Source organism: Thamnophis sirtalis, unplaced genomic scaffold (genome assembly GCF_051295495.1).
Source record: "Thamnophis sirtalis isolate CommonGarterSnake01/CBP01778 unplaced genomic scaffold, rThaSir2_p1.2 scaffold_11, whole genome shotgun sequence".
Classification (NCBI taxonomy): domain Eukaryota; kingdom Metazoa; phylum Chordata; class Lepidosauria; order Squamata; family Natricidae; genus Thamnophis; species Thamnophis sirtalis.
The window spans coordinates 55,656,839-55,670,541 of record NW_028261391.1 but is presented as its reverse complement, the minus strand read 5'-3'; the positions used below and the strand labels follow the sequence as shown (position 1 = coordinate 55,670,541).

Genomic DNA, 13,703 nt, shown 5'->3' with positions numbered 1-13,703 from the left:
TTCATAATGCTACAATGATTAAAAACATAACTAGACAGAACCACTGAATGTTTAGAAACTCAGTAAACATCTGGAGGGCTATACTGTTTGTAATCATGGAATAATCACACTCTACGATATGGACGATAAATAGAGGTAATTGTAATAAAGATAAATTAGCTTAATTCGCTAGTTTGAAAAATAGTGAAAATACTAATAGTTGTTATAATCTGAACTGTAGGTGGTGGCCTAGTGGTGAAGACACTCGCTTCCCATTCAGAAGGTTATCTGTTCACAACAATATGAAATCACAGCTGCCAGTTCTTTAGCTGGTGTTGGCTTTCATAAGCATAGAGAAACTAGGATGTCATAATATATTGGTATAATATATATGTGAACTCAAACAAAGTAGTTTTTGCAATTGACAGATGGAGACAGATTTTTTGGATTGCTACCCAATGTGCGGCTAACCATGTCTGGTTTATAATCTTTAAATTTTGATTTTTAGATCTTCATACTTTGTGATGTTCTCCAATTCTTTGTCTTCTTTTCTACTACAGTTATCTCTGGTGTGTTATGAGCTAAAATTTATCAGTCTATATTCAGAAATTCTACAAAATTTTAACCTGTTCATTTTAAACTACTTTTTTACACACTCTGTATTACTGTTATAGAATTTGTTTTGCTATCTCTCTGGCAAGGTGAACATCATATTATTATTATTATTATTATTATTATTATTATTATTATATTCATTATTAGGAAATCAAGCACATTCTGATTTTCCTGAATATTATTCCAGCCAGAGAGACAATATATACTGATGGCTTTTATGAATAATCACTGAGAACAAAATAAACAGCCAAATAATTTGACAATTTAAATCTATTATTTTATTCATAGTTCTATCTCAGATAGATCTCTGAAATTCAGTTTACTTGTTGATATAGATTGTTCATCTTTTGCACACTCGTTCAGTATCCAAGCACAGCATTCTCATACTGAAATTTAGAGGATATGTGTTTATGAATTATCATCAGATCTGCAATGGATGTTATGAAAGAGCCTACTTTTTTTTGATGTTTTGCTATTTTTATGCAATGCTTAATAGAAAATAGCATACAGACTTAATGTGAAGCTTCTCTATTATGCTATTCTCACCCCAAACTCTTACTTAGCTTTCTTTTTTTATGAAGATAAATAGCTTATTGAGGATCTCTTATATAAAATATTAAAGATCATATGATAATATCTATTACTATTTAGAGACTGTCAAACTTGGCATAAATCTGTGTGACTTATAATTACAAATAATAAAGGGCATAAAACCATGAAAAAAAGAAACACGTGCTTCCAGAAGACATATGATATAACACATACACACACACAAATAGGGGTTGAACATCCTCATGATGGGAGTTATATGGTGTTTTTTGTGCAACTTAAATTTTTGACAGATATGTTAAAATATGTTATGTTGTGGAAACATGCTGACAGAGACTTTTATACTACACCTAGACAGATAAAACTGAACAGTGCCTGTCCGCTACAATTTAGTTTTTATTAAATGTTTAATGGCGCCAATATGTTAAGCACATTTACTGAAAAGGTTTAGGACAAAGATGGCCAGCAATTTAATTAAGAAAGCAAAGGTAATTTTGGATATACTTCTGGTTTGTAATAAAGAAAGCTGATTTTGCAAGTAGAATTATGGAACTGCATTAAATAAACGTTCTGGTGGGAAATCTCAGGGTGAGACTATTAACAATGTTAGAATTAATATTCAATTTCTTTCGTTCTTTGAAACAAACAGAGGAATTACCTGATTCCCCCACCCTTCCAAAAGCATTCGGTACAATCATATGAGTATAAAAGGTAATACACTGAAATTAGATAAAAAGTAATATTATATCATCTTGGTTTATTCCCTTTTGCACATAGATTATTGTTTTCTAGAATATATTTCCCTATTAATTTTGTTTTGCTTACATTATAATAAAACTAAACCACTATTCTTACAAAACTGAAATTATCTGACAGTATATCTTTTAAAATGCCATTAATGAATAATAGATTATTCTAAACAGGATTTTTCTTACTATAGTTAATAGAATACCAACAAATACAAAAACAGGTTGGCTGAAAATGTCAGAAGGATTCCACTTTTGGTAAACTTGGTATTGAATTTCTGGGTTTATGACAAAGCAAATTAAAATACAAATAGTTGGAAAAGTTAGGCTTTCCCTCCATTTTTCTTATTGTCTGTCAATCATTGTCTGAAGTAAAGCAGATTGCATTACAGACATAGAATCAATACTATGAAATTACTGGACAAAAATTAAGAATCATTTAGTACGTGTATAAATGAAGATAACATATACAAGTTCTTTTTATTATATATTTCAGCCACAGTGTATTAAAAATGTAGCGGTGCCTTGAGTAAAATCCTATAAATTACTCCAAGAAAAAGGTGATAAATTCCTATAATTTCTCCAAGAGAAAGGTGAAAAACCTTGGGGGTAGTATACAATTAACTCCCCTCTGGTGATGGAACAGTTTCTGTCTGGAAAAAAGAAGCTAGCAGAAATAACTTCCTCTTTCTCCACTTCACTAGCAAAATGTGATCATTCTCAAAATCTACTCTGGAAGGTTGTGACTAAAGGAAAGAAGAGAGGAAAACATCTATTTGTACAAGTTTGTTTGTACAATGTTAGTATTTGATCTCAATTATTATGTATGTGGAGGAGTGATATCAAAGATACGTAAATGCATCAGCAATAAATGTACTTAGAACAAGAAGGTTACATGAAAAAAAAGGAATAAGAACAAATAGAAATACGTTGGGTCCATGATATGTATTTCATTAGCCTATAGCCAGGAATAAAACTTTTGTATTGTATACCTATCTGAATCATAAATTTATGCTAACACAATTAGCAACCAGAGATTCTAATCTACAGATTACTTTCATTATCTTTAGACATGCTACTAGGCACTGTTTTAGACCTATGTATTTTAATTCTTACTCTAAGATGTTGGACAAAATTGTAAGAGAAGCAAAAGTTAAATTCAACTGTAAAACTGAAACACAAATTAAACTACATGTCCGCTCTCCATTTTGATTTTTCTACCATGGCCTCCTCTTTTACACTAGACTTCGAGTGTAAAATATTGCAAAATAAAAATTGGACTATAAATTTTAAACTGACTTTATAAATCTGATAGACAAAGATCAAAAGCAATTACAGTAGGTCTCGTAGGCTTTCTATATTTTGTGTCAGAATGCTGCTTTATACTATCTGCATCAGTAAACTTTTAATAACTAAGCCTTCCAAGGTATAACATGTTTTTCTTTTAAACCTGGTATCAGTTGTTTATTCTCATAGATATTATATTCAATCTCATTTATCTTCAGCATAGTTAAAAAAAAAGGTAGAACTAGTCAACAAAAACATTTTGGAGTTATTAACAATATCTATTTTCTAATATTTTAGACAAAATACACAAATGGGTATTTTAATGCCATAGTTACATTTAATCTTTTTTTCAAATGTCACTTTAAATACTTTTTGCACACAACAAATACAAACTACTCAGTTACTCTTTAGCAAATTCAGAACCATTATATTTACTGACTCAACATACATTTTATTGATATAAAGAATACTTTCACACCTGACTAAATATTTTCTCCAGGAATCTACTTCTCCTTAGTCTATTGTCATTGATACAGTGCTCTGAAACTTTAAAACTTTAACGTAGGTCATTTCTGCCTAAGGTCTTGCCCTAAGCTCATTCCCTATTGTAGCTAAGGACAAGGCTTCCATTGATAAACATAGTTCCTTATGTTAAAAGGACTCATTTTCTTCCCTCACGTAAATGATGGCAGAGTACTGACAGCCATGCGGATGGACAATACTTTCCTAGCCAGACTTTTTTTTTTTTTAAAAAAAACCTAACTCCTATACCCACAAACCCCTTAAAAGAGGGGGTGACCTGAATACTATTCAGTTCTGTTCTGTTTTTCTTTCTCTGGCTGTTTCCTGATTGGAGAATTGTTCCCATTAAATAAGGGTTACCAACTTCCTCAAAAGCTAATCAAGGTCCAAATTATTATCTGAAGGGTTAATAAGATAAAACAGCAATTTCTTGATTCAGAACTTTGGAATATAATATTCAAATAAATAAAAATGGGAATGTTCACTTAGCCCCAATAGTCTTTTATCAAGGTTAGAGAAAACTATTTTTGATGGTTCATATATATTGTACTTAATTGATTTGCAAGAACAAAAAAATGAATTATTGACGTGTCTGATCATAACTAGCAACAAAGAAGTTTGAATAAACTCAGGAAACTTACTAGGAATGGTAAAGGCGAAATCAGGAGCATTAATTACTCTGGCAGGAAAAGGAGGAGGAAACCCAGAAAATTGAACAATTCCAAAGGGAAAAAAATAAGCATATACTTTAAATGGATTACACATTTATTTAGCAAATTTATATATCCAGCCTAACTCCAAAAAATGATTCTGATGGCTTACAAGCAAAATTCCAAATTCTAATACACTGTGAAAGATTTATTAAGAGAAAGACAGAAAGATTGACTACTAAAAATGTAACTTTTAAATAATGTTCATATGATTAGGTAAAAAATTTGTAGAAATTGAAAAGTTAAGTTTTCATTATTAATAAGGAAATACTTCATTGAATTATTATTTAACTTGCTATTAGTCATCAACCACATTTTGTTTTGCTGCCATTATAAAAGTTTATCAAAAAAAGTCTGACATAATAAGTTTTGATGACAAAATCAATATTTTGCAAATTCAAACATTCTGTAACATTTAAATTTTCCCTAAACCATTCTTTGTTGTTATTCATTGCATTTGTATTTAATACAAGTAAAGAATATAACTCCTGAAAGTGAAGATGGGTCCCAAAAAATATCACAACATATTTCCAGAAGTCAAGGATGCAAATAGCTAGGTTTTGCAAAATCAGAAAGAAGTCACACATTGCTTTTCTCCGAAAATATTGTTTTTGATTTTTCAAAGTTACTGCAGGATGGCAATCCATGTATTATGAACCGGCCTGACTAATACTCCCAAACATAGTATTTATTTAGTATATATACTAAATAGTACACAGTATTTATACTAGAGAAAAACAGCATGGTTTCCGTAAAAGGAGAATTTGGAAGCAAAATCTTTTAAATTACTAATATCTAAAGTTTTGATAGTGTGAAATGAAATTAGATTTATTATTTTATAAAGTTTTACTTTTTGTAAGAGATTATCAAGAATTACAAATTTAAAAAACTGCTACAAATTTTCTAATATCTTGGGAAATACATATAATGAATTCTGCAATAGAACTTATCCTATTTTGCTTAGAAATGTGCTTATATTACATAATAGTATAAAAGTAATAGCTGTATATATACCCAGAACCATCAAATAAATGACATTTGTTTTATCAATTTTTGGGGAGAAATTATAACAGAATAATGCACTTCACACTATTTCATAATAACTTTCATTAAGTTCAATGACTTTAATTTCTAAGTACTGTAGAATCCTTCTGAGGGTAAAATCTTGTGTTAGCAACTATAGAACTAAGCATATGTATTACAGAGAAAACCCCCTAGTTCCATGGAATTTATTTCTGAAAAAATATGCTTTGGATTGTAGTCTTAGCCAACTAATATTTTTAAATTACCGTTAAATAAAATAATGATTAATTTTTCAACAAAGTTTAAAAAAAAACCAGAGTGAAAAAAGGTAATTCATAAATAGGCCTAAATTTCAGCAAAAGATACCTTGTAAATTATATACAACTAGTATATTTTGCAGCCCCTTAGATGCGGTTTGAAGCATTTTAAATACATATTTCTTTTCATTTAAAATGATATATTTTAAAGATATTATTAACCAAATAATTTGAAGAATTTCTTTAAAAATTGTATCATTTTTGATGCAACAAAATAAACGTTCCCTCCCCAAAGAATTAATATTATTTACAGATGAAACGTTTAACTAAGACAGTAGACAAAAAGGCGATGTAAAGAATCTGAAACATACTTATGATATTTAAAATTAAAATAATTTTTATGGAATCCATATGGCTTACTACTATAAGTATGCAAAAGGGTAAGATCTTAAGTGGGAAAATTAGTTTTAAGAAATATTAAAACGAAAGTCCCATATCCATGTAACTCAAATAAGCATGCCTGAAACCACCGAAATTTACTTCTAAAAAGCCACACATACAACCTATTTCGGTAATCTCAATAATTATGTTCTAAATAATTTAGGGAAAGGTGAAACATGCACAACAAAAGATGTTGCACTATAAAATAAATGAAAAGGTTACATTTCAGTATGCTTTATGCCTTTCTGTAAATATTTTACATAAGTAATATATCCTCCCCTCCACACACATTTGTTTTCATTGGCAAGCTTTATCCAGCAGCTTTATTTCAATTCACCAGCTGCAAATTTTGAAATCCCCTTTTCTATGACAACACTACAAAAAGAAAAGGACTTTTCTTCCAAAACAAGAAAAAACAATTTTAATAGTCCCACATCTTTGCATGTGGAAAAAATATGTTTTGGGTTGTTATGCAATGTTAAGCATATTAAGAACTGTCACTGGCAAATTACTCTCTCTATTCCCTTCTCCAAAAATGATTCTCATTTAAAAAAAAAGATTATCTTCTGTTTTCAATATTACCTCTGGCACTAATGAAAACAAGTTACACAACTAATTTAGTGTTCATTACTAGAAAGTTGCACATGCACACTACATACACCAAAATTCATACTTACATACACACAAATGCTACTCACCCAACAATTCAAATTGAGATGCCAACATCCAAAATGCTGGAACAGAGAGAAGCCAGAGGCGAGTGTTCCTCCTTTATCATTCAAATCTTCCATTCCCATTAAAAGTGCATCTCTTGGGTACATTACAGCTTTGTTTTCCCCACTCTTAATCCTAAAAGATTTTGTTTCTTCACAACCAATTATAGAAAATGTTCTATAATTTTCCCTGTCTGCTTTTCCCTTTCTGTTTCCTTCCCTTTCCTTTACCCATGTTTTCACTTAAAGTATGGTCCTAAAAGATCAAGATATTTCCAGTTTTGAGGCCTGGAGTTCTCTGAACATTCAGCATCCATTATGACATCGAATGTTGGCTGAGAGAAGTGTCCCGTTTTCTAAACGTTTGACTGTGGATAGCAAAACTCAGAGTAATCATTTCTAGGTTCCAATACTCAATTTCTCAACCCCACCTCTTTGTCTGTTAAGGATAATTTAAAAAAAACAAGTTACCTTGGAAATCAATGACAACAATACAACAATTCAGATAGCATAGGTAACATTTAGCTGTGAAGCAAGGCAGTGAGAGAGAATCATAAGAAAACATAAGCACCTAAGTGAAGCAAGCAATTCACTTTATATGAGCAACTGTCAGATAGCACCAAACCATTTTTAGTGATCGACCTGCAGGAGGAATAAGTTGATTTCCTTGTCACTCTGACACAAATAAAGTCTTTAGCAGATCGTCTGCTTTCAGATCAATGTTCCACGTCTTAATTTTTGCTAGTATAAGAACTGTCCCTTTGGGTAAAATCAGATTATTTTGTACAAATGTGAGACAAAATCACCTTAGTATGTTTTCATGATTTTTTTTCAATAGAAAAGTTATATTCTGCTGCAGCAACTTTTATTAAAAGTTTCCATGGATGAACAGTAAAGAGAACTATTGCTTCAGTTTGCTCAGTGTCTTGAACAATGCTAACTTATTTTCTCTGTGTCTTACAAATTATTCATGTCAGCTACTTTTTTTTGATCATTATTGATTTAAGAGAGAAAAGTTGCCAAGACAGCGCTCTAATTTCTACCGTCGAATTCACTACAAATCTACAAATCTAAAAATAACTAGTGCAGAAGAAAAGACCAATGTGATGGTTAAGCAATTTCTACCACAAAAGAGCAATATCAGTTATTAATACAAAAGCAGCACAAATAAAGTTAATACACAAAACCATAACATATTCTACCAAGAAAGTAAATTCCTAGTAAATATTCCCAGTAAAGAAATCTTGTTAAATCTTCTGAAATCTTGTTAAATCCTTAAAGACCTGTCACTCATGTTTTTGATATGTACGTAGTAAATTAACCCCAGAATACATTTTTTATAAAAACAAGAAACTTTTTAGGCAAAACATACGGCAAAAATCTCTGCAACTGTTATGCATTGATTAGCCTTCAGGTGCATTGGCTACATTATATTCACAAGAGGATATAAAATTCTAAGGGTCTGGAAGAACTTCTCTCAAAAAGAGAAAGAGTTCTTCTGTTTGATTTTCTCACCACCATCCTTTTCCCGCACTTATCTAGCCTTTGCAAATAAAGTGTCAGCCAGCAACCGTTAAGGCCCTTAATACCAAAACAAAACCCTGCAATTTCCCTTTACATGGTAATAACAAAAGCAATGAAGCTCCAGTTTGACAAGTAAAAAGCTCCAACAGCACGGCAACTAATTGCATTCCCTCCCTCTATTCACAGCGGCCACCACACTCCATCAGTTGCTTTTGTCCCACGTGCAATTTCTTAAATAAACTTCAAGTTCTCTGGCTGGTGATGGACAGTTCCCAATCATTTAGCAACAATAACTTATAAAATACAGCAAACAGGATGGATTGTCTTAAACACAAGGTTTCCTTCTTGGTTGTTCCAAAAATAGGAGGTGAGAAAGAAAGAGAACAGATTTTGTCCTGTATTTTTTTAAGAGAATGTTGTCAACCTACCAACATTCTTCCAATCTTTTTCCCTCTCCCTAGGAGAATTCTTCTGAACTCATTGCAGGAAAGTCATTTACTTAATGCCATGTCCAAGAACTGAATTATTCTATCATCTATCTATCTATCTATCTATCTATCTATCTATCTATCTATCTATCTATCTATCTATCTATCTATCTATCTATTATCCAGTTCAGTATATCCATGAAGTTTTAGACCCCTCTCACATTCCAGTGAAGTTACACTTCTGAACGGGATAGGGGAAATTGAACTTCAATCACAGATTCCTCTTAGATCCAATATAAAGGCATTTTTAAAAAATTTTTATTATTATTATTTATAGAACTTCAAGAAAAAGGGTGCTGTGAGTTTTTCTACCTAGGGAAGAAAAACTCCCATTCTCCTTCCCTAATTCAACTTCATGCTGATGAAAGGAAGGCAATGGCCTTACTTAACCCAACTGTCAAGAGCTGAATAAGCCATAAAGAATAAGGTACACCTTCAGTTAAAACAAAACATTAAAAAAAGGATTCTTCAGTCATAATGGCAGACGCTAATCTAATAAAAAGTTCCCAAATTCCAAAGCATTTTTCTCATGGCAAAAGTGTCCTACAATTTTCTAAACTGACAAAAAATTAACATGCAACGGAAACATACAGCAAAAATGCAACTACCCGTGCTGATACATGAAATGCAAAGTCTCAATCTGCTAGCCCCTGTGTGAAAGGAGGAAAAGGTATAGCTTACCATTTACAACAGTTTTAATCAGGATGCTTCACGCTGCCTGGTTTCAAGCATGCTGCTGCTTGTTATATTAACATACCTACATGATGTGTATTAAGACTGCAGTTGGTTGATCCACTGGAGGGCAGCACCCTACCTAAGCCATTCACCACGGAGCTGCACAGATAAACACACGGGAACAGCTCTGCAATGCCAGCTCTTCAGAAAAGATGCTCAAGTCCAGTTCCATTCATAGAATTATTTCGCTTGGTAGGAAAACGAACAATGCCTGCTTCTCCCTCTGATTCAATACCAAACCACACAAAAAGTGTGGGGGGGGATAACTTCTCATTTCTCTGTCTCCCTCTCCACCTCCCCTCAATCTCCCATATAGTCAGTCAAAAGAACAAAAGCTGATATTTTGTTTGCCGACTTGGCAAATATAATGGAAATCTCCGTTCTCCAAAGTTCACCTAACTTGGTGAAAGCACTGCTTCACTGCTCATCAGGGAAATGAAGCTTTAATGACTATTTGATGCCAGTCAATTGAGGAAGGGGGAAGAGGAGGTTCGATTTCAGTAGAAGATGGAAGATTGTTTTGCTCTTTTTCTTCTCCCTCGGAAAAAAAATTCTTCCTTCCCAATTCTTATCAACAGGAAAAAGTAAATGATACATTATTTTATAAAACCTTTAAAGAAATTAACATATATGCCTAAAAATGGGACTAGCAAAACAAATCAGAAGTATTCCATATATAGTTTTTCTGAAAAGCTTAAATAGAAAAATCACACGAAGTTGCAGATTCCTGCCTCTAAAGAGAATGGTCCTAACACATATTAAGCCACCGCTGCGTGTCTCCTAAGCAGAATAGAAAAAAAAATGACTATTGATCTTCAAATAGTGATAATTGAAAAGATCAAAAAGATTAAACAAAATCACAAATGTGCTGACTTACCATGCTATGCTTTTTTTTGTTGCAACTTTGTAGAAATTTCACTCAAAGAAACTGCATCAGAGGTGTCAAATTTTTGAGCGGAGTGTGATCGTATTACTTCCGCCGCCCTGCTTTCCAATGCTTCAGAACTTTTTCCCTTTCTCTTTTTTGTTTGTGGTACCTAGCTTTTTGCCATAGACTTTAAAAGGCTTCAGCTCAGCAAACCAGCACAAATTATCTTGCCACCTTGCGTAGCTCTGATGCTTTGGCCGCTAACTTTGGAAGGCCCTTTACTACTGCATCAAAATTAGCATTGTCAAAGCAGTTAATGAATATTAATATTGTATTTGTCATTGGAGCTGGCCCGTTGCTGAACTCCGAGTCATCCATCAGGGACAAGATTAAGAACACAATTATTTCTGACTGACAGGGACCAAATCTGCTAGAATTTAAAAAAAAAAAAACAATTCGGGGGGAACCCCCACCCACCCAAACATCATCTTAAGGTGCTTCCCAAGAGATCAGGAGCCAAATTAATACTCTTTTAATGAAGTGCAGATCATTATTAGGTGGGGATAGACTATCCATGATACTTAGTTGTATTATTGTAAGATTTGGAAAAAATATACCAACCAATTGACAGTTTTTAATTCATAGTATTTTAAGAAAAATGATTTTTTTCCTTAAATCTTTGTTATGTAAAGAAAAGAAGAAAGAAGCAATTCATACCACCTCGAGTAATTTTCCATGTCTTCACTTTTACTTCAGCAGCTCAAAAAAGCCAGCACAGTAAATAATTCCTATCCAAATTTGAAGACACCTTCATCTCCTACAAATTTTTCTGCACCAATTCCCCAGTTCCCAAGAACTGTCTCATTCATTTTATCAACAATTCCATTTATAGAAACTCTTAAATTCCCTTTTAACACTGACATCTTTCTGTTATAAACATTGGAAACTGCACTTGTGGAACTCAACAATAATTATTAAGCAATCAGCAACCAGACAGTAGTCTCCCCTTGGGCTTGGAAAAGATCAAACGTTAATTTTCATTCAATCAGGTCCAAATTTTTGAACATCAAATCAACCTTTATGATAAATTCTAATTAATAGAATAATGAAATCAAAAGAAACAAATTGCGAAGGAAACAAATACTGGAGAAAAGATGTGAATACAATGCTCATTTCCGAACCACTTGAACAATCATTGCTGTTAAATAAATGAAATGTTTCAAAACTTCCCTTTTCTGATCAATTTATCAAGATCTATACTCAGTATACATATGTGCACACAAACATTTCCCTTTACAGAAATATCCAGAAATCAGTTGCTTAATAATGCAATTTTTACAGAGGCATTTTGGAACATACCTTTGGTGGCTTCTTTTATAGGACTTGCTTTTTGGCAATTTTTATTAATCCTGCCCTTCTGCCTTTTTTCAAGGGAAATTGTTTATTATTTTAAATGTGGCAAAAGGGGAAGAATTAAAAGGGATAAAAATGACAGATGTGATACTTAATCTGTCCAATGAATCATGGGGGTCTAAGTAAAGCTGCTGTGGCTACTGCGCTAATCTACGGCTCCCACTGACCAGCCTCCTGGCCCCCTAATGCCATTATCAACCCTTAGATGAACATTCTAAATTAGAGTTTTGTTCCAAAAGGGTGTGAAGTTGACCTCTGGTGCAAGAAAACCTCTACCATACATACAGATGGAAAAGTTCTTATGATTTCTAAAAAAGAAATTTCTTTTTAAGAGGGATTATGCATTTACGCATGTCTGTGTGTCTCAGTTTGTGAAAACTATTCGGGTTGCTATCAACTATGTCAGGATGAATGTCGCACCAATACAAGAATGAATAATTCAGCATTTTATATCAGTGTCATTTTTATTTTTATTTAATAATATTGCCAAAAAATTGAAACTATCTTGTTTTCTTTGCAGTCTAAAAGAAAATGAATGTAAAATAAGCAATATTTAAATGGGTTCTTATTAATGCAATATACGGAAAAAAGCTTGGATTTGAGGGTGGAATATTAATTGTACATACAACCAAATACAAATAACTATGGAAAAGTAGAATTAAAAGCACAGTACATTTCCTCCGGCTAACATTTGTACTGATAACTTCACTTTGCCTTAAAGCATTTTTTTTAGGTATAAAAGCATAAAATAGGGGGAAGGAATCCATGAAAAATACGCAACAAAGCATTTCATATGCCATGCTTCTTTAGGGAGGAATATCATCTTCGAGAGATATAAAATGTTGTGCTTTGTTCAGGCCTTTTATTTTGCATTAAACCCATTAAAATGTTGCCTGTATTTCTGAACCAAACCTTGGTCATAACAGAAAACCACTAATTTATCATCTCCTTCAACAAAGCAAACATCTAATTTTCCTCTTAATAATATGTTAGAGCTTGGAAATTTTGAGCTGTAACATTCAGTTTGGAATTTTGTGGATAGAATCAACAACATCAAGCACTTCTCCGCATCCCAGATCTTAATAGGTTGCTTTCTCCTGCCTCTCTCTGCGTCCCCAGCACGACTGCATCAGCACTAGTATCAAATTAACTCTCCGACTTTGAAACTTATTGATCTGCTATTAAGACACCAGTGAACCTGATGAAATGAGTGCTGTAGGTGCAGTCAAGACTTCAAAGTCTCACACAGCCACATAAAACAAGCGCCTTTGATCCTAACTCCGATCTGCTGAGGGTTTAAAGCCCAATTCTCCCTAAGCTGCCCTTCTTGCTCGTCATGTCTGATGTCTTACCAACCAGTGACTTGATAATGTTAATAATGCAAATTTTTAGCAATTTCTTTTTCTGGGCAAAATTACGATACGAATTTATGCTCCTTTCAAAGAGGACAACAAAAAGAATTACGGCAGCATTTACAGGAGAAAATGATGCCGTAAATCCTGTTAATGCTCTACTTTAAAAAAAAAATTGTAACTGTTTTTATATTTGCATTGGCTACGCCAGATTGAAATATCTATTATTTCTTGCATATTCAGCCATGTTCAGTGGTAAAAGTTATGCAATAATTTCAGCTTTTTACAGCTGGATATGCATTGAAAGCTGTTTGTGATCTCTGCATTTCCTTTTCCCCCCTTCATGCTTGTTATTTGCTTCAATGATGAGTCCTTATAATAAAAATCTCTGTATATATGCTATATAATTACATTAAATTATAGAATATATACAGTCCTTAGGAAATATATGCATTATGCACAACAAAAGAACTTGTGGCAG

At 32.7% G+C, this 13,703-nt stretch overlaps 1 protein-coding gene across 17 annotated transcripts in view; it reads right to left on the bottom strand.

The window, feature by feature from the left end:
- Positions 1–13,703, bottom strand: part of TCF7L2 (transcription factor 7 like 2) — a 210,723-nt gene that overhangs the window by 42,596 nt on the left and 154,424 nt on the right. The window contains exon 1 of one of the 17 annotated variants that reach the window (XM_014068027.2): positions 6,828–8,460. The exons of the other annotated variants lie outside the window; for them this stretch is intronic. Within the exon in view, the coding sequence (XP_013923502.1) occupies positions 6,828–6,950 (123 nt within the window). The 5' untranslated portion in view covers positions 6,951–8,460. Of the gene's footprint in view, positions 1–6,827; positions 8,461–13,703 lie in introns of those variants that run through there. 17 annotated transcript variants of the gene reach the window in all.